Source organism: Pholis gunnellus (assembly GCF_910591455.1).
Source record: "Pholis gunnellus genome assembly, chromosome: 15".
Taxonomy (NCBI): Eukaryota; Metazoa; Chordata; class Actinopteri; order Perciformes; family Pholidae; genus Pholis; species Pholis gunnellus.
The window spans coordinates 6,034,604-6,060,035 of NC_136542.1; the positions used below are offsets into that span (position 1 = coordinate 6,034,604).

Consider the following 25,432-nt stretch of genomic DNA (forward strand, 5'->3'; position numbering starts at 1 on the left):
AAGCTCCACCTTTACCCAATTAAAGTGACGTACATGTTAATTAATCAATCTAATGATATATTATACATTATTCAGAAAAGGGCCATTCTGCTTAATGTGTACTTTTGGTACTTTAAGTATCTCTTGATGCTAATACTTTTGTACTTTTACTTAAGTAAAAAAAAGAATGCATGACTTTTACTTATAACAGAGTATTTCTACACTGTGGTATTGCTATTCTTAGTACAGGATCTGAGTACTTCCTCCAGTACCTCTTCCACGCATTGTTAATTACTTTAACTGCTCCCCTTAAGGATTGGATGTCAAAAAAATATTCTTGAAGCAATTTGAATGTAAGATGGGAAACCAAATCTGCTGCTAACATGAGACTTTAGCTGTCCGATCTTTTCAAATATAGAACGTTTTTAGTCTAAAATCCGCTCTTTGTGTTACTGCCCCTCGACCACAGATCAGCAAAAAAAAACATTTTGTATTTAAGAGATTGAGACGCCTCATATCAGCTTTGGCTAAACATTTAAGTGCTAATTTGGACACTGTCTGCCCAACATAATATATTACATTTTTTGGCTTGAATGTGGCTTCTTCCGATGTTATTTGTAATCGAGCAGGACTGCTGGTTTACATGAATCTGTTTATTTTAATGGTTGTGTGGCTTACAATGCTAGTATAGTATGTGTGTAATTTCTAGTAACTTGCTTGTATCGTGGCTAAACAAGAGGACAGCATCCTGTAAGGAGACCCAGAGAAAGAAGGCAGACAAAACCGTCCATGTTGTCCTCTCGTTCTTATCCAAAAAGATAAGATCTGCTCTCTATTAAAATCTCCCTGAACACTCAACAAATAGCTTATCATCTGCCGAGACAGTTTAATCTTACCCCCGTCTCCTCCTCGCAGAGCTAAACATAGGCTACTGTTTCTAAAATAATCACCACTCCGGAGTGTGTGCGAACGTTTTCAATAATTAATTCAGGCTCTTTTATTCTCCCTCTTACTCAAAGACACGCACATGCAGATCACGTGCGGTCCATACAAACAACTGTGCCTCTCACATTTTCGGAAACACCACAGCTGCCTGAGGTCTTTTAAATGACGTGCTTGTCCACTTTAAATAGAGGCCCCAGAACCCCTCAATCGGGCCTAAATGTACTGGTCGCCTCTCTCCGGCTCTCGTGCCCGCTGGCTGAAAGAAGCAGCCGGCTGTGGTGTTGGGCTGGGCCCTCGCCGGCCGTTCTGTGGGCTCCCTCAGAGCGAACGAAATGTCACGTGGCTCATGTGGATTAGCCTGCATTTACATCTGTGGAGCCTGAATGTGTGAGTGTGTGTGTGAGAGGAGGGGGAGGTGGTAGGATGGACAGGAAGGAAAAAGGAAGGAACTGAGGGATTGTAGCTGTCTGGGGTTAAAGGCAGCTATGGCACCTGTTTGGCCTTGGGGCTTATGTAATGAGTGTTGGCGTGAGTGTTGTTTAAAACAGGTGTGCAGCTGGAGTTCATAAGTCGTGGTGGACGAAGGGTCGAGGATTAACACGACTAAGGGCTCGGAGTTTGTTTCCCACTGGGATCATTCATATACTAGTGATGTCAAGACTTATTAAAGGGCCCTGAAAAACACGTTTTCAATTAGTTACTAACTATGAGTGATGGGGCTCAGATACAAACACACAATTTCTGATGAATTCAGAGCAATTTTGGTGATTTTTACATGATTTCTTTATTTTCTGTTTTCTTTTTGCTCTCCTCACTGGTTGGAAGGGGCGGGGCTCAGTTGTGAAAACATGATGTCATGTATTTGGGCAAACCAATCAGAATTTAGCATTTCTTTTAATGAAAATGTGATAACGGCATGAGTTTTTTAAATTATATTTACCATCATAGAGATATGATTAGGCCTTAAAAGAACCTTTACGTGGGCTTTAAACTGCACTGTTTGAGATGGTATAATACATTATTTCCAAAGAGCATTATAAAAAAAGTAAAATTCTGAAATAGAAAAGCAATGCTAGCACAATGCTATGCTATTCTGAGGCCATTCCACGTTAGCGTTAAACCATTTCAACCCCTGGAAGGCAAAGTTTCAAGGGGCGCTGTCACTGATTTGAGAGACATGTTTTAAAAAGATAAGTCAAAATTGATGCAGCAGATGTTGAGATATCCTGACTGTTATTCCCGAGTATAGGTCAAGCTCAGACATTACTAAATCCTGTAAAATCCTATTATGCATCTGAATACCATCTTTGGTTGGACTCTCCCGACCAAGTAAATGAACCACAACATTCAAGCTGCACCCCCACAGTTCTTAATGCAAGCTTTCTGCAAAACTGAGATACCCTGATGGCATCGTCAGGATTATTTTTTCAGACTAAAGTGAAATAAAGCTGGACAACCAACTGTTTTCGCAGGCTGAGTGGTTCTCCTCATGACGAGTGAAACGGTCTTCGTGTGTAAAAATGGCAGAGTGCTCCTCTGAGAACACTTTGAGATAAAGAAAAGATTAGGACGTGTCAAATTTTTTAGGTGCTTTTTTCCACCCTTGTTTGCCCCATGGCACGTCTGCAAAAGTAAAGTACCAACATTCCTTGCAGCCCTTAGGACCACCTCCTTCTTTTCTCTCTGTCTATTCCTGTCGTCCCCCCCGTGGGGGTTTGGATGCTTGGTCTGCTCTGGAGTAACAGTGAGGGTCTGAACCAAGCGCCAGATCAGAAAGTTAAAACTAGTGGCCTGGATACGTCCACTGTGGTCTCACCGGGGGATTACCCAGACTCCTCAGAAGCATCGAGTCACACCGCCGGAGTACGAGCCTGTCACGGGCATCTGTTCCCTCAACTGTCAGTCATTTCAGCCCCATATATCCACAATCTTGAAAATGATAATGCTTTTAAAGGTTTTGCTGATTGAGCATTCTCCTTTTCAGCCTCACATAAATGTTATTTTATATTACAGATAGTGGGAATAAAACACCCTTCCTTTCATCTTCATCACATGTGTTCAGTGAGCCGAGGACCGCGGGGAACATTGCCCTTTCACTTTCAATGTCCTGCCTCCTCTTTGTCTCTGTTTCCCTCTGTAGTGTATTTGACCTCCTCCTCTCCTCTCAGCAGGTTTGAGTCCACAGCTGAACAGGCAACAAACCTGCAACCACAGCAAACAACTGGAGGTGAACGTGAAATTGTGTCCTCTGTGATATACACACCGAGAGCGCTGAGGCGGGAAGACTCTCTACTCCAACTTTACCGCGAGTAGGAAATGCTGAAAAACCCTTTACTTGGGCAGTGATGCCGATCAGGGTTGCCCCCTTAAGTTGCCCAGTGGACAATCTGGCTGCCTTTGAGAGGCCGTTGAGACCGTTGAGTCTTAAACTGATACAGTTCTTTTCTTTTTAAACAGTGAGCTCAGAGATAAGGAGGAACCGGTTACAGGCTGCTAATCAGCCGGGACACAGATGTGGGAAATATCAGAGCGTCTGATCCTGGACCAGGACCTGCACTGTGTCACTATGTGGCAGACAGACCAGACAGCACCCATGTGTGAAAGAGATGACCTCAGTCACTCCGAAGACTCCCCGAGTGGAAAGAGACAGACAAACTGTTGCAGGAGCTGATAATGCCTTTTAATTAGTCATCACAAGTGAACGCAAACCACGACTTGTCAAAGTGGATTGTGAGACATTCAGAAGCTGTTTCTCGGCTCCGCCTGTCTCCATTCAGTAGGCCCATTTTGTCACAAAGCCAGCAGCCTTCTTGAGAGGAAAGTCGATCCACCCGAGCCACGTTTCAGCGTCGTCCTTTGCCTAAAAAATTCCTACGTGTCACTCATTCTGAAAGAGAGCATTGTGATTCAACCAAACACTACTCCTACTCCTCTTGTGGAAAGAGGTGGGGGGGGGGGAGGAAATGGAGTGCACGTGTATCCTGCACTACTTGCTCAAAAAAGCTTTCCCGCCTGGCCCTAGTCTGGCCATGACAAGACCACAGGCTGGCCCATAGAGAAAAATGCTGCCTTCAAGTGCTGCTCGTAAAACATCCAACTTACAAAAAAACAGCTATTGATTCTAAAGACCTGAGTATATACTTGAAACAAATTATGTTGTATTATATGTTAGTCAACTACATCTAATAATTATAATAAACGGTTCTGATTCTGATGAAATAATAAACAAAACTGAGCCTGTTGTTGTTTTTCACAAGACAAGCATGTTTAAAACGGCTGCTCAAAATATTCGGCTCAATAGCTAGCAGCTAAAAGGCTAATGTATCTTGAATGTTTGCTAGATCGCTGTTTGAAGACTAATTCCACAACAATAATATTCTAAAGAAGTAGAATGAAGAAAAGAAAAAGCAACTGACGTTCCAAACCTCGACAGCAACTGCCGAGTTTTGATATTTCCTACAACACGTGAAGAAGACACAAGGACTGGTACTGTGACGGGAAAGAGGAGGGGGCGGGGCTATGCAAATGAGGGAGCCGTGGACTCAATAGATGCTCCTGGCTTCTGTAAGCGGAGCGCGGACACTTGCTGCGGAGAGAAGAGACGGAGAGAAGAGTAGACGCCGATCCGGACAAACAAAACAGATCACTTTCACTCGACATCGCAACATGTCTTCAAAGTGCCCCAAGTGTGAAAAGACGGTGTATTTCGGTGAGTGTTGCATGATTTATTTGTTATTGTTTATTTTCAAATTACTTTTTTGGGGTCATGATGGTTATCTCGCTTCATTATCCAAAAGATCGGGGTTTTTTTTAGAACAACGTGTTTCACAGTTTTTGATCGTCCCTAATTTACACATTTCATGAATAGTGTGCCTATTCGGATACAAAGCAGTTTATGCCCATTCATTGAAAAAAAATGAAAAAATCTACGTTTCACATATTTAGAATTTACATTTACTACATTTCTACTTTTCACATGGAGTTCTGAATGTATGCATGCATGCATGCACTTTTGCCTTCTTCTGTGTTTTTAACAGTATCTCAGTATACAGTAGGATGTTCAAAGTATTTGACAGTCTAATATTGGCTCCATAAAGATCAATATTCAGTGGTGGAGGAAAAAACGTAGACCATTCCTACATTTCCCAAAATATTTTCTCACAGAAATGAAGCTCATACCATTCACTAGATTAGGCATTTTTGTTAGGGGAAAGAGTAGCTGGCAGTGTAAATGATTCACAGAGGTAAACCTTTTGGGGAAAGGGGGTCAATGCAAACAAAAGCCCTAAGAGCAAATATTTCAACAAATTCATGTTTTTTTTTTACAACATGTAAAATGCTTTTAACGTACGTGGGAGAAACCAATGCCCTGTCTGCTCTCAATTGGCAAAACTGGATAAAAAATGTATCTTATTTTGACACTGGTCTGTGCCATTTTTAATTTGTTGTGTTTGGTAAACATCCAAGCTTGGCAGTTGGCTTATGGAGGCCCTCGCCAAGAGTTCAGAAGTGCCGTATGCTGAGATTGCCCGCTCACGGAGGAGCACGGCAGCATCATGCTGCGTCACTGAGATGAAAACATGTCAACATGCATCTTTTGCATGCTTGTAAACAAAGACTAAAAACATGTAAACATGCATCTTTTGGATCCTTGTAAACAAAAACTGAAAACATTTAAACATGCATCTTCTGCATCCTTGTAAACAAAGACTGAAAACATGTAAACATGCATCTTCTGCATCCTTGTAAACAAAGACTGTAAACATGTCAACATGCATCTTTTGGATCCTTGTAAACAAAAACTGAAAACATTTAAACATGCATCTTCTGCATCCTTGTAAACAAAGACTGAAAACATGTAAACATGCATCTTCTGCATCCTTGTAAACAAAGATGGGGATACAACAGATTCACTTTGGCACAGCGTCACACTTAGTCACAGTGTGGATGACGGCATCATCATCTATTTACTATTAACAGATGTTTACAGTGAAATAAATGTGCACGGATAAGAGCAAAGCAGAGGATTAAAGGAGCGCAGGTCATGAAGATAAACAAAATTGTCCGTCTCCGTTTTGAATCCGAATATTCCCGATATTCAGCATATTTCTAGGGAACGTGCTGCTGCTCCGTTCAATTGCGAGTGATCCTGTGTTTACGTTCGGGCCGCATGCTGGGAACAGAAACATTTGTTCTTCGACGCTGATCTTTTTCTACACTTCACAGCGCACATCAGAGCTGTCACGGGGGTCAAATTCAATTATGTGAGTGCATGGCAGTCCTGTTATGTAACAGGAGAGGCAGTCAAACACCACAGCTGCTGCTCGTCCCATGGGTACCGAGAGTCGCTGGCATACAATGAATATCTGTGCAAATAAGATTTAATTTCCTCCAATACAGATTTCATGCATCTCTGAGTATTCGTCTGCGCGGAAGATTTAATTCGCTGCAGCGAGTGAGTCACAGCTCCTCCTGTGATGCGTGTTTTTATTTTTATGTAACATACTGAGATCCATCCTGGAGGAGTTATTTGGCGTTGGGGGTGGTGTCTTATTGGGTGGAGAGCGCCCGGAGGGCCGAGTCGACTGTAAGGATGATGAACGGGTGGAATTAGCTGCACACGTCAAACCTGGGGAGGATGGAGAAAGTGAGGGAGGTTTTTATGATGACAATAAAGTCTCAGTCATTGCGAGGGAGGCTGTGAAACCTATGACGAGGCATGGGAGAGGTCAGGGTGGGGGAGACGTTTCTGCCTGAGCTGCTGCCCACAGCCTGGAGCATCAACATCACGGCCGTGATGAATTCAGATACTTTAGAATGAGCTCAGCGGCTCCACCTACACGCGTCCTCCTCTCAGATACTTGGCCCGGAATCCTTCCCAGGTCTGCAGTTAAAAGTCCCACAAATGAGGGCGTAAAATGTTTCTGATCTACACCGGGACATGGTGTTCCTGATAGAGAAAAGTGTCTATTTTCTGTTCTATTTTGCTTTCTTCTTCTTCTTCTTCTTCTTCTTCTTCTCCTCGTGGTGGTGATTAGTGGTGTAGCTACATGGAGCAGTGATCAGCCCACCCTGTAGTTACCAACCTGGTCCTCCAGCTGGTGCCCAATATTGGATTTTTTTCAACACTTGACTCCCTTTTTCTGTAAGAAAAACCCACAAAACAAACGTCATTTCGCACGGCAGCGGTGAGCCACACAGTCTGTGGTGGACTTTTTTTTATTATTTTCCGTTCGTTACTTTAATGAACAGCTGTTTCACGGTGGTGGTGGTGATGGTTCAATTTCATCACCACTAAGTGTAAGCTTTGATTGCTGCTGTTTTGCTTTGCTTCTGCAGTTTTCAAGAAAACCAAATAAATGGCACAAAAAACAAAAACCGTTGCTGGTGTTTAAAGAATGTGAACATTTAACTTTTTAAATCTAGGGTTGGCTGGATTACAATTCCCAGAGTCCACATTGGGGCATCACATCTGCTAGTTCCTGTGGAACGGAGATGCCGAGAATACATCAGGGACTACTGGCTGACATGTGTCAGGCCCCAGTGGAAATACATTGTTAACGTGTGATGGAGTCCATGCAGGACACATCGCAGCACGGCTCACTAAGTCTTTCTCGGCTCCAGACCCGAATTCGGCTGAGCGATCCAGCCACGTCTTCCTGTGCTTGACAAATTGGAGCCATGCATCTTTTGTGCAGCAAAGTGAATAAACGAGAAACTAATGGGGCTCTGCCGGGAGTTTCTCTTTCTCTCTTTCATTCACTCTGGCTCCTCTTCGGCCACTTGCCCTTCGCCTCAGGCCCCCGAATTCCTCTTTCCTCGACTAGAAGGACCGGGGCGAGATGGCTCGCCTTTATTTAAACGGGACACTCTCAAAGTGCCTCATGCATTATAATGAGAAACGACATCTCTATTCACACAAAGCTCTTTCTGTATCCGCGCACGTTCGTCGCCTCCAGCGAGGCAGAATACCTTCATCCTCTCAGCCTGACGAGACGTTTCCCACACACCTCCTTTTTTAGCCCAAACATCCACACAATGCCTGTTTTTTTTTTTTTCCCCCTCTTCCACTCTCTTCTGTCAGCACCACAGCGCCCTATTTTCCACTCGGCTGCCCAGTGGGCTGTGTGAATGTGCCTCGTCTGTTACGTAACATCATTTCTTGTGTCGTTGTGTAACCTGCCAGCTACTGTGCACCAGTCGTTGAGGGCCCTTTTTCTGAGGCACAAATATGATCCTCCTAATGGAGATGGCATTAAGCTCGGTGCTGAAAGTCAGGCTGCCCCCCCCCCCCCCCCCCTCCTCCCCCCAAACACAGGTGAAACCATTCACCCGGCAGCACAATGACCTGTTGCATAACAGCAGAGAGGAACAAAGTTGCCTACTGTTCATCCAAATGTCTCACACTTTAATGTTAGAATCCTTAAGATCCTCAAGATTTGTATTAAATCTACTCTCATTTGTTATGTTATTTATGACCGCCATTTGTTTTTTACAGGCTGAAGACTGGCCATGGAAGTTTTTACTGGAACCATATTTGACAAAACACATCAAATTCAATGATTTTCAGATTGCAAAGATAAGATATAGAGGTTTTGTAGAAACCGATTTAAGAATGGCACACAATCCTAAACTGCAGCGATAGCTAGGATCCCACTTACTAAATTGTAAACAATGACAATATACATCTCTAGGTATTTTATTCAAATTTATTTTTAACATTTGAACAATGTTTCGCTCACAATGTAGCATTATCAGGGACGCCGTGAGTCCCCTCGTTCCCTGATACCTACGTTTTTTGGGGGCGATTCTGGCATCAACCTTCGTCGTATTGGTTGTCGTGACATGTCTAGTCCACCACGATGCACAGTGTCGACTAGTCAACTGTCCTCTGAAACCACGAATCCAAAAAACACACTGTCAAATGGATTGGTGTCATGATTATTCATTGAGCACGGCTCGCAAGTTTTCGCCATTTCCCGTTGGGCAAAGAGACTAACAATGGCCTGTTGAGTTAAATACCGTGAATTTGAAATTCAAACATATTTTAATTTATGAATGGTAGCTCTAATATTGAATAAACAGTGAATAAGAAGCCCTTTCCCACGCACAACAGAAGACAATGCATGAATTGAATGTGTTGTGGCAGACATTAGATTTAATTAGTTCTCTTTAGTCGGGCTGTCTATTTTAGTCAACTTCTTCTTTATTAATGTGACAGGATGAATCCTCTGCTGTAAACAGGTTTCTGACAGAGTAGTTGAAGTGGTCAATACAGTTGTCATTTTGAATATTAATCTGGGTGTCCATGTTATTAAAAATCATTTGCACCAGTACCACCATACCACCAGTAACCACAGCTGCTGACTGGAATGTCAAGGATTAGCCTATAATTTGAACTCTTGATCTTTTTCTTTTTTTTTTTAACACTTTCAAAGGGAACTACTCTAGTCGAACCATGTGCTCATTTAGACACGGTCGATTTTATTACTCCTCTTTACAAGCCTCACTCAAAGTACATAGACTTTATACATGTTATGTCTCCTGTCATGTGACGTCTACCCCCTCAAGGGCTGATTATCCAATTACATAGGCTACATCTGAAGGTGCCTTTCTAGTGATACAGTCCCCGCTTCCTCCTTTGAAGACATGGTCCACTACTCTGTAAGCTAGTCATGCAGTTCCTTTTTGAAGTCCCTGTAGCTCGGGACACAGTGTCCTGACTGGTTAGAGATGAGATGCAGTGTGTGTGTGTGGGACGAAGCAGGCCCAGGGTGTTTGGGGAGGGACTGTGGAGCGGGGTGCTTTGCCCCGCGGCTCCTCTGACCAGCGCAGACAGGATGCGAGTTAACTGCGGCTCATTTACGTCAGCCGGCAAAATTCACGAGGTCGGCCTCTTTTATTCACAAAGGGGAAGGGGGATTCGGGGGAGAGGGGGGGAGAAAGCCCGGGGAGGAAACCTCGCCTTGGCTGAGGCGACAGACGACCTCCAGAGCTAAGTTTTGCCACGGGGGTTGCATCAGCCACAGGAGGAGACGGATCCAAACCCATGTTTCCTTGTGGCTCTTTAGCATCCCCACCCTGCACCTCAGCACGCCGACTCTGAACAAATCAATTCTAATGTTTAACGCACCGCTGACGGGGTCATCTCACTTTTATCCATCCCTCACGACCAGCAGAAGATGAGCTTTTAAAACTCTTTTTTACTCACTCAAGTACTGTGCCATTTAAAAACAACACCTACTTAAGAACAGAGGGATTATGAATCATTTTATATCATTTGTAAATACAGGATCTTTGGGTTTTAGACTCTTTATCGAACATAAGAAGGTATTTGGATAAGTCACCCATGGCTCTGGGTAATTATTATTTTAAAAACATTTCTGACATTTTATAGACAAAACAATTACGTGATGAATCGGAAAAATAAGCGGCAGATTTATGTATCGAATGTATCAATAAAGGACTTTGAAATTGTGCCCAAGTTGTCCCGTCCTTCCATAGAGGACACTGTTGTAGGTTGAGTAGGTTGTTTACTGCACAAGCTGAAAACTCCTTCAAAGTCACTTCCCTGGGTGAGGTTGAATGCCCCGGTGTGCCTGACTGAATGGCGATTGTCTTTTAAGTTTAGTAAAAGGTCACAAGTCCTCTGGGGTGTTTGTACTCCAGAGAACAGAATAGAGAGAGGATGCAGAGAAGGAAACGCAGGCTGCTTGTTTTTTCCTCTTGTACATTTCTCTTGAGATACAAGAGTTTGTTCTTTACTGAATGTACCTTCCATGTTTTGGGTCCTGCTTTGCATTCTGGGCCTCCGGTCAGTCAGGTGTGTGGTGTTTATTAGGACGTGCAGTTATCACACTGCTGTGACAGAAGCCCCAAACAGAATAAACACCCGCGTGGACTCAGCTGTCGCTTAATGGATGAAGGGAATGAGGAGGAGGAGGAGGATGGGGAGGAGGATGGGGAGAGGAGGGGTAGTGTGTACATGTGTGTTGTGGATGGTTTTATTGTAGGACGAGCTGAACAGATGGGTCCACGGCACCAGAGGGTACAAACAGAACAGAACACAGCCAACCGGGACTTACAGATGATCCCAATAACATTGGTTACATCATGAGCACTACGGAGAAACTCCAGCTTACTGATCAAGAATATTGTTATAAACTGTACATTTTTATACATTAATGAGGTCCTTGATGATTAGTATTTAACCTCGTGCTTCATTATAGAGGAACGTGGCGCGAAACTAACCTCCCTTGTTGCTTAAAGTGTCAGAATGATTGATGGATGGATGTCACGATATCAGTGGTTGAAATTGGTCGGTTTACGTCTGGCCACGTCATACGAGGACGATAAATTCCAATATGATTGGTGATATGATGGATTGTTATCTAAAGGGGTTAAAAGGACATTTTTCATTTAGTACGTCAGTATTTTGTCGAACTGTTTTTGTCTTGAGAAACGTTCCCAAAGAATGCGAAAAAGCTGTAATTTAATTTTTCGGAGCTTTTGCACTGCGAACATAGCAATGAACCAATCACAGTGTGCGGAACCAACATATTCAAAACGTGCACTACATTGTACAACACGGAGCATCCGTAGTCTGAACTAAGACGGCAAACTGTATTACTCCTTTCAACCTTGACAAAGACTACTCTTTCTGTTCTTACCTTTCACAATAAAAGCCTATAGAAATATGCAGTACACTGCATAACAGTTGACCAAAGGGAACTCAAACTCGTTAAAAAGCCTTAAAATAGCATTAAAAATGAAAGCTAAAAGGAAACTCAATGAAATAGCTTACAGTAGCGTAGGCTATGTAACAGTTAACCTCAGACAGACCAGGAGACGCTGCTCTGGGTCAGTAGGATCCCGCTAGTTGGTCTATTCAAAGCTTTTTACTGAAAAAGTGCTGCAACTGTCACAAATTCGTCATAAAACAACAAGACGAGCCGTCTTTGCAGTTGATGCAGATTTGATCTCATTTCCCCCCGGTGCTTCCCGATCGAATTATTGAGTGATAAAAAAGAGCACCCATGGGAGATTTCAGAGCCCAACCCCCCTGCCGTGTTGCATGCTGGGTATTCAGCTGTATAAATATTGTTCAGTACTTGTGCTTGTTTATCTGTTTTGACTTTTCAGGCTTTAAGAAAGACGGAAAGGTTGAATTTCCTTCTGACATTGGGGGTGAATCTCAGTCCCTCATCAGCTCTGGTATTTGGGTGCAGCTGCCCTGTCGCTGTTGATAATTAAGCAACCATAATTAAGTCCTTTTTGGAGAAATTGGCTGTTAATCTTTTCCCCTCTGAAGACCGCTCGTTACAGTTCTGTTGCTTAATGTCCAATTACAGAGTGTTTTGCCATTTGCTGCTCCTCTTACAGGCCGTCTGTACACGGAGCATAATTGGTTTCAGTCTTAATAAGATCTGAAGTGTAAGTGAATCATGTCACAGAAATAACGAAATGAATCAAATTATAACCGGCTAGAAGTTGTCCGATCTGCTCACTGGAACATCACATGAGTCGTTCGTTTTCAAAGAAAGTACTTGATACAGAATTGCCGTCTTTACCCGTCGCATTAGATGTCTCATGACTCATGATTTCCCGGGAATGAAGTTAGACCCAATTAAGGATTTCTGATAACTGCCCTTATCAAATGCTCTCTTAATAAATATTGGTGTTATGGGCTGAGATCATGGATAACATGTCATCAGAAACCTAGAAAAAGCTAATTTTTCAAAATGAAAAAGGATTAAGTGAGGGAAAACGGTGCTTTCTCATTAGTTATGGTCTTTTACAGACGTTTAATGTCTTTGTGCATGAACATTAACCCCAGTGCCGTATATAGTGTGAAAAGGTCTGACCTTATTAAATCAGAATTTAAATGCTTTTTCCAACTACCTAAAAGCATTGAAAACCTTGACTTTTAAACGTCACTGTGTAGATGAGATGTTGCCCCTTAATTTCCTGCCAGTGGCAGCGCTAACGCTGTCGTAATGCCTTTTATATATATTTTTTTGCACTTGGTAATTTCCTGGCTCCAAATCAACCTACCTAACTGTGCCGAGGTGGGCGGAGGCGCCACAGCTGGGGTTGTGTTTGTGCACATCAGGGGGCTCAATGTGCAGCGTTTCGGCACTCGTATCGACATGAAATTGTGCTTCTTTTTTCTTCACATCTTCTCAGTAACGCGTGCTCTAACAGCAGTTGTTGTGGTTCAAGTTGACTGACGAGCACAAACGAGACCCTTTTCCATAATTACAAAGACACTTTCAAGCCTCTTTTCCTTTTGATTAATGTTCAGTAACATCAGTGAAACAAGCAATCGTAAACACTGATGCCGAATCAGAGGGAAGAGGAGTCAGCAGCCGGCTGTCTCGGGTGATTTAAAACCATATTGACGATGCAATCAGAGAGGCCGACCGCAGGCTGAGGAGCTTAGACTTGGAATTGACACATTTAAGTAGCTTACAGTGATGCAGGTATCATATGGTTCTGGTGCAGACCTCTCTGACCAGCAGTCTTGTTTTCATTTTTGACGTCATCTTCTCACCTGGAACTCAGTGTTCCTGCAGTAGCATCGTCTGTCAGTCGGCAGAACAAATTGTTAGAGACACTAAAGTCCCACAAATCCAGATGTGTTCTGGATCTCTACAACCTCAAATAACTTTTATATAATTATTACAAAAATAAAACGGGCTCCTGAGCCGCCAGTCATCTGCTGAGCTTTGCCGCTTGCTCATCTTACTCTACTACACCCAGGCTTTTAATGCAACGTTTTGACATTTTTGGCTCCATTTACTGCCAATTTGACAAGGGATTGTCAATTAATCAGCACCTCAACATTATGGCATCTTATATTCAACAAAAGTGGATTTCTATAACGGTGAAATAGTTAAGCCGAGGTGGTAAAATTCTGACGTATCTCGTCTGTCAAAGTTCGTAGGTCACGTCCTAAAAAGCAGTCACAATATATGGCGTTGGCTGTTGATTTGCTTAATCTGAGATATCCCTTATAGATAGCAAAAAAACAGACAGAAACGTCAGGTGAGAAGTTCTACAAACTGTTCAGCAGTGATTTCCCAAAGCAGTCCCACTGTTTGCATTAAACCACGGGGGAATCCTTTGTTGTGAGACTGCCGTGAGAGAGAAAACAGATTGGCTTAAAGGATTTGGCACATCCTCATCGGGTGTCGACAATTTAAATGTGACTATCCGGAGAGACTTCCCTGTGAACAGGAGCTTGTTGTGTTTACACGAGCGGGTGCTTCTACCCTCAGGTTGTCTCCGTAATGAGGTAGAGGAAGACACGGTGGCATTTCAGTCGCCTCATTTGTGCCCACACCTTTACTATTTTGGAAGACAAAGAACTATCTGTCGGTCCATTGTTGCAGTCAATTTTTTATTTTTCTCCTTTTTAATGAGAAAATGCACCTAAATGCATGTTTTCTGGCTTTATTTCAGCAATCGAGGAGATACAGTATGAAGGATAATAAAGATACAGGCTCACGTTGGAGCTGGGGGGGGGGGGGTTTATAAACATCTGGACCAGAAGCAGATCCCCTCCACCTCCCCCACTCTGTAACTCCCACAACACATAGTACACACAGACAGGGCTCACCCCTCTTATAATAACAACTGCCCTTTAAGACGTTGTTACTACACACAGAGAGAGTCACAGAATGAGGACATACTGTTTCCATTCATATCTGTCTGGTGGTGTAACTACATTCACGAGTCCGTCAATGACAACACTGAGGGCACACGGGCGGTACTTTTAACCCTGTAGAGGTGTCGGGAGGTATGTGGGTATCCTCCGATTTGGGAGGAAATAAATAGCAAACTTATACTCGAGCAGACAGGTTAAACTCCTGCTGGCTCCATTTCTACGCTCCCTAAACGCCGTCTCAAGGTGTTTTAAAGGTATGTTCTTTAATTTAAAAGCAACTAGAGAAGGATGAATTTATTGAGTTACTTTCCGAAACTTGCAATCCAGGGTTTGATCTTCTCTCTCTGGCTCCTTTTTTTTCCATTTTTACACAACTATTTCTGTCACTTTCCATACGAACATCCGAGTGCAACACTATGACTTTCAGGAGACACCGTCTGAAAATGTGTAACTCGTATTTAAAGAATATCGTCGCCCTCTCTCTCAATGATGACCAGTGTGGCCAACTATAAACACATTTGATTTTGGAAGGTTTTGTGGCCATCTTTTGATTAAACGCAGATTATTGATTTTTAAAGAAGGATTTATTGTCGCCCTTTTTTCCTTTGAATAACAGTAACTTTAAGAGTGATTTAACGTTTCCGGCAGTCTGCTATATCAGCATTCCTTTGCTCTCAAGTGTTGATGGGAGGTCATGCACCAAATCCTCGGATACTCTCCAGGGCCTTGTTATTGGTAATTTGTCTCAGTGTTTTTATAATTGATGGGGAGAACTGATTGGAGAGTAAACAGAAACCTCTGCAGGGAGTAGTTGGATCTCCTAAAGCAATCCCGTGAAGCATTATTAACACATGATACCCATAACATCAAATCAACTTAACTTTATGATTGAAAGAAGGGTGTTCATTTGGTCAAAGGTGAAAAGAATAAACTGACACATTACGAAAAGACACATCCATAAAAGGAACAGTAAAAAAAAAAAAAAAAGCTGCCTTCTCCCGGAGGGAGGTCTCTCAAATAAAAAGCATTTGTTTGGTTGTGTTATGCTCATGCTCCTCAAGATGTGTGGTATTATTGGAGACAAAAGAGTTAAAAAAATCTGTTATAGAAAATGAAATGAAACATTCTTTCAACGCAAGAAGCTTTCAAATTCATGTTTTGCGTTTCGTGACATCCATATTTAGTCTTACACAGTTTTGCTTTTGTTTGTTTGGGCAAATGAGTTCATTGACTTCCATGCAGTTCAGAAAGTGACTCTCAAATATCTGATTTAATTTGCTCCCCGCCTATATAAGCTGACGCAGGACTTTACAGGTTATAGTGGTACATATGGGAAAGCAGCTAGAGCGAGGAAGTAATTGTTGTCTGCATGTCTGCATACATGCTGTATGCATGCGTTCGTGTGTGTGTGCTTTTGACTGAGGGTATGTAGGAAACAGACTCCCGTATCCGTCTATTTGTGCCCTGTCTGATAAGAGAAGGTGTTTCCTCTACTGCCTCCACGGCTCCTTGGGGTCCATTGTGTGCAAGCAGCGGAGATTTTATTATTGGAAACGGTATAATTAGGGCCCCTTTGCTTGTCTGGGAGTCGGTCTGGGAGAGAAAGGGGACGGAAATGGGGTTGAAGGGCCGTCTGCAGCAGGATGGGTATACTGTAAACTGGGGGGAGGGGTGTGTGTTTTTGGAGGGGTGACACAAAGGATCTGGGTTGGATGTGGGCACCCCCCGCTGCTCCAGCTGGACTGGGACTCACGCCACTGTCTGTCCGTCCCACAATGACATCATCACTGCATCCTGTGGTGGTGCTCAGGCATTCCCAATACAGCCCCCCCCCCCCCCCCCCCCCCCCCCATGTCACTCAGTTGGCACGATGACAGGATTTCCCTCCAAGGGCGCAGCAGCCCAGAGATACAGCACAAGCTAATGATTATTCTGCAGCGTGAAGCAACGAGAGGACGTCATTCCTCTCTGCGATGAGTGATTTGAAGGCCACATTATAGCGCGTACAAAGCGCGACACACTCGACGGCCGTTGTTCGTGGTAATGTTTATAAATGCTGCTTTATGTGAGCGTCTGCACTCACCCCGCATCTCTTTTGTCTTCTCATGTGCAGCTGAAAAGGTGTCATCCCTGGGGAAGGACTGGCACAAGTTGTGTCTCAAGTGTGACCGCTGCAACAAGCTCCTGACCACCGGAGGCCACGCTGAGGTCAGTAAGACACCAGCAGCGACGAGACAATACCGTCCTCTCACTGCTGAAAGTAAATGCATCTGATGCTAATCCGTCTTCTCCAGAGCTGCAACTACTGACGTTTGAGGCACTTTACTTCCATTTCATGTCTTTATACTTCTACTCCGCTACATTTCCAAAGGAAATATTGTACTTTCTGCTCCACAACTGGACATTTATTTCAAAGATTTAGGGACTACTTACTTTTAAGATTGAGATTTCACACGTATGATCAGTTTAGGAAATCACAGTTCAATTAAACTAAGGCTATTAAATGTTTTCTCACAGAGTATTGCATTAGTAATAATATTCCAATAATATATGTATAATGGATAAACCATCATAAACAAGAAGATGGTAGCATTAATGCTGCATAATTATAAGTACTTTTACTTAAGTAAGAGTTTGAGTGGGGGACTTTGAAATGCAGTATTTGTATATATTTAAAGGATCTCAATACTTCTTCCATCACTTAAACAATTATTTTTATTAGCAATTAAAATAAATGGCTGTTTTTCTAATGTTCTGCCCGAATAACAGTCCAAAAATGTGATTTACCGCTTCACTCTCTCAAACAGTCCACCTATTAACAGTCTAAATGAATCGTGACATTTTAAAGGAAAACCAGAAAAGAGGAGATATGGGTTCTAACTTTGTAACTGGGGCAATGATATGCACTCTTAGAGTGTATAGTAGCTGTGTGTGTGTGTGTGTGTGTGTGTGGAGCACGTTGCCTGGGGTGGGAGTTCACTGGTTCCCACTGAGGCCATTCATGCTAACATTATTTGCACTCAGTGATGCTGTGAAGCGCTGTGGCTAAAAGTGTCAACCAAATGGCTCTTCTGAATTGACTTTATGGGCTTTTCTCCGTTAGTGCATGTTCTACTTTCGGTAGTTGTGTTGTTTTTCGGCATGAAATATCGGTACAGTCGTGTCGGTCACACAGGGTCGAAGGCCAATAAACTCTGTGCCATTGTTTCTTTACAGTTCAGTGAATGTTGTGGTGAAATCGAAAAAGGGGAAGCCAGTATTGACTTATTGAAAGATGATCTTTACAGTGCATCCTCAATGAAAAACGAACCGTATTGCATGTTTTTGTTTTTAAAAGTTCTAGACACATGCGGGCACTACATGCAGGGCTAGTTTGTAAACTGTTGTAGCTTGCGAGCTAACCGCTAACGTGCCAGTAGCCACGTGGGAAGATGGTAGCATTATCCAGTCAAAGCAGCTGCGTAATTTACTAAATAAAAAAGGGAATGGTGCCACTCGGCTAATAAGCAGCTTCGTTCCCCAAAATGATCTGCTATTGGTCAACTTTGGCAGTCAATTTTAGTTTGTTGAACTTCACCCTGATGCCATTTTGTCTTTAAAAGCTGGTGTGACTGGCCTTTAGACTGGAGGAGGGTCCTTCAGAGATATGAAGTTCTTTCCTTTCACTTCACAGAACTTCATACAGGAAATTGCTGAGTACATGCCTTTTTTTCCCCCCGACTTGGTTTGTGTCTGGTTGCATCTGTCAATATGAGTCGTCCTTCTGGGAATTATACCCCCCTGAGTGTTACAGGCCGAGTTAATAATCAAACGTCTCAGCATAAGATGGATCCCCTTCTTTCATGACCCAGCCAATGATTAAATTCTTACCCTCTCTCTGTAAGTGGGTAGAGTCTCCCGCTCCTTTTTTTTTTCAACTCAAAGAGGATGTGATCTCAGCGTCTTTGTACACAAAAGCAATTTCCCCGCAAAGCCCAAAGGATGCCGTTTAATCTCTGCACGATTACAGCAATGTAGTCACACAATCTCTCTCTCTCTCTCGCTCTCTCTCTCGGCCCACCATCCTCGCTCTCTCTTTATGGACTGCATCCACATCCTGCCCCGGGCTGCAGCACCGCGCCACGAGTCTGACTTTAGTAGGCAAAAAAACTCAATACTCCATCATCGTCATGGAAACAGAGTGAGGCTGAGAGACGTTGCATATAAAACATTTAAAGAAGAAGAAGATGTAAAAGGGACTGTGTTTTTTTTTGTTTGTTGGGGAGGGTGTTTTGATGTCATATCAGGCCCGGTATGCAAAAGGTGACGACCTTCCGAGAAATACTGACCGGGGGGGGGGGCAGGAAGGAGCCCACTGTGGCTGAATGAGGGCAGCAGCTTCCCGGGGCTGGTGGCAGAGAGCCAGGCTTGAAAAGACAAGGTGACAAGTCTTCAGTGTTGACCCTAAAAGATCTGGATTACTTAATTGCAGACCTCCTTCTGTGAGTCACAACGCTGTCCAATCAGAACGTATGGACGTGACGTTGTTGTGTCTCAAGTTATAAAGATCTATAAATCCCAACGGTCGTGAAAAAGTTCTTTAAAAGAAAAAGGATGAGAACCTGACACCTACGTTACCCACAATGCAGCTCGATCACCGACAGTTTGGTCTGAGATTTTGGCTGTGTTGTGCGAGTATAGCTAATGTAGCATCCAGCTGCTAGCCTCAAGCAGAGGTCACACCCACAGATTTGCACATGTGCAGTAGTTCCCTTCTTTTATATTTGGGAAAAATATAAATTACACAAAAGTGTGTTATGTTTTCCAAATTGATCTAGTGAAATATACTGGATCACTTCTTTAGCCCTCTAAAATATCCATCAAATGATACAACTCAAGAAGGAAAAACAACCGTTAGGTTGAACTGTTCATAGCTATAGCTTGATAACATCTTTTAAGAGCTAAACCTTTTCTGAATATAGCTCCCTGCTAGGCAGCAGAGCAAAAACAGCCAAACGGTCAGAATGAATCCACCTCCGTTCTGGTCTCCTCTACAGGGACTGAATCCCGGACAAAGTGAGTGAGTTTAGGGTGGAAGCGACAGGGGCATGGAGATAAAGATGAGGTCAGAAAAGAAAAGATGGGAAAAACACATTTAAATGTCAGGATGTGGGAAGTGAACTTCTGGGAAGCGAGTGGGCTGAGCAGCGATGGATAATCCATTTTTAGGGTCCCTCACAGCCAGAGCCACAGCGATATACTGTACAGCCGACTGCCAACAGACCACTCGCTTCACTTGACAATGAAACCCTGTGTGTCCAGTCCTGAGAAAGTCATCAGTGCTTAGTCACGGCGGCGGCAGCCAGACCTTCATGGATCTCATAAATGTCAAACAGGAAGTGTGAGAGGAGTGCGTCGCCACAGTACCAGCAGCTGATCCTGTCGTGGTTAATGCATTATTAAAAGGTGAGAAAGCAAATCGGTCTTTTGAGGAAAGCTCATGTGGCCAAAGCAGAAGGGATTGTGGGTAGTATGTCCCCCTCTGTAATGCCAGTTTTCCCCTTGCCACCCAGGGCCTGGCGTCTTGCCCGTGTCATTCGCTTGGTTCTTCTCTTCTATGGGCATCGGGCTCTGGACCAGTGGCCACCCTGGCCCTCAGCCCTGATCCCAAAGCTGGATCACATGCTCCTGCATTGACCGCCACATACCCAGCATGCATCAGCAGCAAGCCATCTATGTCTTAACACTGACCCCTCAAGTGGCGGGCCTTCATGGGGGTAACGGAGACGTTCAGGCTGCACTGAAGTGTGGCGCTGGATTCATCAACAGAGTCCTGACGACGTCATTATTATGTGTTGAAATGGAAAAAAAAGAGGCTTGTTTCCGTTTTTGGACACACGTTCTCCATCTCCTCTCCAAAACCCAAATATATGAAGTGTGAAAAATAGGACTTCTCATACCATGTCGTGGTTGCATTTTCCTATTTGCGTCATATGTTTTTATGTTTTCATGCCCATTGAGTCGGTTTGTTTTTCTGTCTCTCCCTCAGCACGATGGACGGCCCTACTGCCACAAGCCGTGCTATGCTGCCCTCTTTGGGCCAAAAGGTAAAGTACATGTAGACGTGTTCAACACAAACTGATGAGCACAAAGTACAGAACGTCAGGACTGAGTGTGGACTAAATATCACTTATTTATGAATAAATACACATTCAGAGGCCACTTTATCAGCTCCATCAGTCCAATACAACAGCTCTTCCATAACATCTCAATTGAATTAACTCATTTCTGTCAAGCTATGTTTTTTTTGAGTCACTGATATTGTTTCCCCTCCTCTGCTGTATCTTCTACAGGTGTGAACATCGGTGGCGCCGGCTCTTATGTGTACGACACTCCCGCCAACAACAACCCGTCTGCCACTAGTGTGGATTCGGCCCCTAAAGCTGAGGAGAGGCGAGTGTTCGCCCCAAAGGCAGCATCGAAAGGTAAATGAGGAAGCGTGTGTGTGTTCCCTACTGTCCATACTGGGAGTTGTGGCTCCATCAGCAAGTGTTGAATGGAAAAAGCTCGTCGACGGGGACGTGGTTGCTGCTGCAAAGCTGCTGCTGACTCAATGATAAGAACGCCGACACACACGGTCTTTTGGGACTTGAGGAGGATTTTCTCAGACGTGTTCGATCGTGGGTGTGTGTGTGTGTGTTCTGGGAAATCCCTGTCAGCAGGAACAAAATAATCTTATCAGGTGTTTTTGCAGTTTCTCTCCGCTGTGCAGTTTTCAGTTAGTGGCTGTTTTCTACTCACTTTGTTGTTGAAGCCAGAAAACTCAGCAAAGATTTAGGATTGTTTTAACCTTTCTGGACCTTTCAATGTGTGAAACAGCTCAACCAGATAACGGGAGATCTTTAGAATCTTTTGAACAAATAAAAAATGGATATATGAACTTTATTTAATCAAATAGAGAGAGGAGAGAGGGGTGAATGTCTTTAGGTTTAATTACATTCTCTAGAATGCGTTATACTGTATCTACTATAGTTTAAGTCTTCATCTTGTCATGATTTGAGGCAGTTTAAGACTTCTATTTAAACTTTTAGTGTTACAGTTTGTAGGATTTTGTTCGTCTTGAGTTCTGTGTGCTCAGGTGTTACGTAGGATTGAATCTGTGTGCGTCTATTTGTTCTGTTTTTGGTGAATATGTGGGAAGAAGTGTCGGTGGTTTCGTGGTAGATTAAAACCAAACCAGTGTCTTTGCCTTTTGGCGCCACCTGCAGTCTCCACTACAACACTACAGGTTCACTAAACGTTCATGATTGGCTGTTGAAAGAGGGCGTGAATAAGAAGTGTTTTAAAATGGCAACCACAACAAATTGGCTAAATAAACCTTCCTGCTACATAATTCCCTCTTAAAATATATTTAAAAGCTGTTTAGTACTTGGCTCAAATGTTATTTTCATACCCCTACTTAGGCAACTGGACATATTAGTCGTCATTTATTGAACCACTTCCCTTGCCTTTCCAGTATTGTAATGTGTGTGTGTGTGTGTGTGTGTGTGTGTGTGTGTGTGTGTGTGTGTGTGTGTGTGTGTGTGTGTGTGTGTGTGTGTGTGTGTGTGTGTGTGTGTGTGTGTGTGTGTGTGTGTGTGTGTGTGTGTGTGTGTGTGTGTGTGTGTGTGTGTGTGTGTGATGTTTCAGCTGCTGGCAGCATCACCACCTTCTCCGGAGAGGCCAACTTGTGTCCCCGATGCAACAAGAAGGTGTATTTTGGTGCGTATACTACCACACTTCTGCAACACGAGGTGAAGGGGGAAAAAGGTTGGAGGGTGAAAAGGTGTGAACTTTGCCAAGTGGTTGCCATGGTGTCTCACAGGTGTGTCTGTGTTTGTCACAAATAGCTGAGAAGGTGACGTCACTGGGTAAAGACTGGCACCGGCCCTGTCTGCGCTGCGAGAGGTGCAGCAAGACTCTGACTCCTGGCAGCCACGCAGAGGTGAGACAAAGGAAAGTCGGAAAACTGCTGAAAAAGTGGTGTTTTTTGCGCTGGACTGCATTATAATAAGAGGTGTTTCTATTATTCTGCCCCTCCCCGTGTCCGTAAATAGAAACGCCTCTCAATATAACGTAGTCTGGTACAAAAGTACAATTTTCACAGCCACATGTGACTTTCTCATTACACCTGTAATCCATACTCAATAACTAAACATGATGTCACAGATAAATAGTAAAGAAAACATATGAACAAGTGAATTCTCTTGAAATTATATATATCACAGGGCTGCACAATTAATCAAATATTAATCTTGATCACGATAAACTGTCTATTACTCATTTTGGATCCTTATTTCAAGTCTTATTTTGATGCAATGATTTGATAATTAGCAGGAATGTAGCACAATGTGAAAACAGTGCTGTTAATTTAATTTTGGGTAAAAAGTTTAGGTCCAATTATACTTTTGCTTCTGGGAGAGGCACTGTCGGTAAGAACCAGTGTTATTTTGATGCAATGATTTGTACATTAGCTGGCATTCAGCACAAGATGGAAGTGGAAGCAGTGCTCCGTTTATTCAAATGTGAAAGGGCAATAAAAAAAATGTCCCTAAAATAAATGAATTGCGATCTCAATATTGATCAAAAATCATCGTGATTATCATTCCAATATATAATTTATATACCAGTAAATGAACCCTCTCCCAAGAAAGAGAAAGACTTGAAAATATACAAAAAATAAGAGAAGAGATAAATGAAATAAAGAAAACAAGGGGACGATGGAAGAGAAATGGGAAAACACCTAATTCATGTCATGAAGTTAACAGGAAATACAAATGTCTCTCTTTGTAATAGTCTTTTCAACCGGTCTGCCTGCCTGAAAACATGATTTCATCGTGTTAATGTTTGTATTTCTTGACGTTGCAGCATGACGGCCAGCCCTACTGCCACAAACCCTGCTATGCTGTCCTCTTCGGGCCCAAAGGTAACCGCTAGGTGGTGCTGTCATCCCACCAAATTATCAGCTACACTTGAAACAGAATGTCTGAGCACTCGATCCACGCTGCAACACAATGAGCTTGTTACTCAAGAGTTATTTCATCACAGCGTTATCTGCCACACAGCAGCTTGTTGAGGAAAATGTTTTGCGACCTCTCCTGCTGCACCTTCTCTCGCACCTAAACCCTCCCCCCCATCCTGACACCCTTCTTGCTCTCCCTGTGGTTTTTCCAGGCGTGAACACTGGTGGTGTTGGCAGCTACATCTATGAAAAGGAGCCCAGTGCAGTGACCCAGCCTTGAACCTTTTGTCCCCTCAGCTTCATCCCTCTTCTCTTCACACCACTGACCATCAACCACAGTATTATTCGTAGCCTGTTTTTCTTCCTCCCACCTGTGCGTTCATACCTGAGACAACCGGCCTTCTGATCCTTTTTCTCCTTGATTCTGACCCGCTCCCAGCTGATTTAGCGCCACCGGGAATGATTTATATATGTATTTGCTCCGGGAGAGCCACATCCAGCATTCCCACCAGGTTGTTACAAATGATTTCAACCTTTTTTTTTTTTTGCCATGTTTACACAATTATAAATATATGTGAACATATTAAATGTCACCACAGTTAAATACGAAGGTCTTATATTTCAATTTTGTACCCTGAAAACCGTGCGATTGTTCTGAGATGACTTATGTTTGTGTAACAAAAATGTGATGAGAGTGATTCTCGGGTTTAGGAATCAGAACAATGCATTGTGGGTAGAGGTGCAGCGCGGTGACAGCCAGAGGAATTTCAGGCAGTTGCAGGCACAGGTGGTGCTCAGGGGCACGGTGCCAATAACTAAACGCCATATTTACATTTTGGCACCCTGACAACATTCCTAAAAGTCCCAACATATTGTAAAAAGGTGGGAAAGTTGACCTTTCAGGCGACTGTTACATGATTTCCAACACATCCATGAGGCTGTAACATGAATTTATTTGACTTTTGAGCATACGTTAATAACCTATTTAATGACAAAATCTGGATCATGTGCTAATAAATAACAAAAACCTCTATTTTTAGAATGAGGCAGAATGGGGGTGAAGTTTTGCTTAGGGAGGGCTGTGCTTTGCCACAACAGAAACGTGTATTTATAGCTTCGAATCAAGTCCTTAAGTTAATTAGCCATTGTACTACTACTACCCTCTACGTGATTATGAAGGAGGTCAAACAAGGCGACGCATAAATCTCTACGATCAAGATTTGTATTGTTTATTTCAGATAAATAACACTGCTGTTATTTTCCGAGAGATATTTGAAGTATTTCTTTGTTGTTGTTGCCATTAGCAGGAACCGTAGCTTAGCTTGTAGAAACACTGCAGACAAGTCATTCTGTAAGAATGTGCATCCTAGTATTATTGTACGACTGTTACTGTGTTTGTTTAATATACCTGTTGTACATCGTGGGGCTCCGTAGACGCTGCAGGGCTCACTGTTTGTAGAGCTGAACCGCTGCACTGCAGCCCTGCTGCATTCGTCTTTTTAATCCCTCGAATAAACAGAAACTCTTCATCTGTGTTCGTTGCGATTATTGTTTCACAGAGTTTTTAACTCCCTTTTTTCTGTTCATGAATTGCAATAAAGAAACTAAATGTTGTGCGAGCTTGTGGAATTCTTGTCTGATTAAAGTAAAACGACACAATATTCACACCCAGTTTGACCACGAACGCCATAAACTCCTTAACTGTACAGTCTCTTTATTGAGAGCAGGAGAAACTAATGTGTCACTCCTCCAAAAGCAGAACCTTCAGAGAGCTTTTCCCTGAATGAATCACTTGTCTCATTCATCTCAGGTCGGTCGTGACTGTCATAACCGTAAGGCAGCGTGTTTTATGAGGCAGA

At 43.1% G+C, this 25,432-nt stretch overlaps 1 protein-coding gene across 1 annotated transcript; it reads left to right on the top strand.

Annotated features, from left to right (window-relative positions):
- Positions 1 to 4,512: 4,512 nt before the first annotated feature.
- crip2 (cysteine-rich protein 2) lies at positions 4,513 to 25,141 on the top strand. Its single transcript, XM_079175130.1, has 8 exons — positions 4,513 to 4,633; positions 16,707 to 16,801; positions 20,622 to 20,679; positions 20,926 to 21,057; positions 22,262 to 22,333; positions 22,462 to 22,556; positions 23,480 to 23,537; positions 23,786 to 25,141. Exons 1-8 carry the CDS (start codon positions 4,591 to 4,593, stop codon positions 23,851 to 23,853), a joined length of 621 nt encoding a protein of 206 aa, XP_079031256.1. The 5' UTR covers positions 4,513 to 4,590; the 3' UTR covers positions 23,854 to 25,141.
- The last annotated feature ends 291 nt before the right edge of the window (positions 25,142 to 25,432 follow it).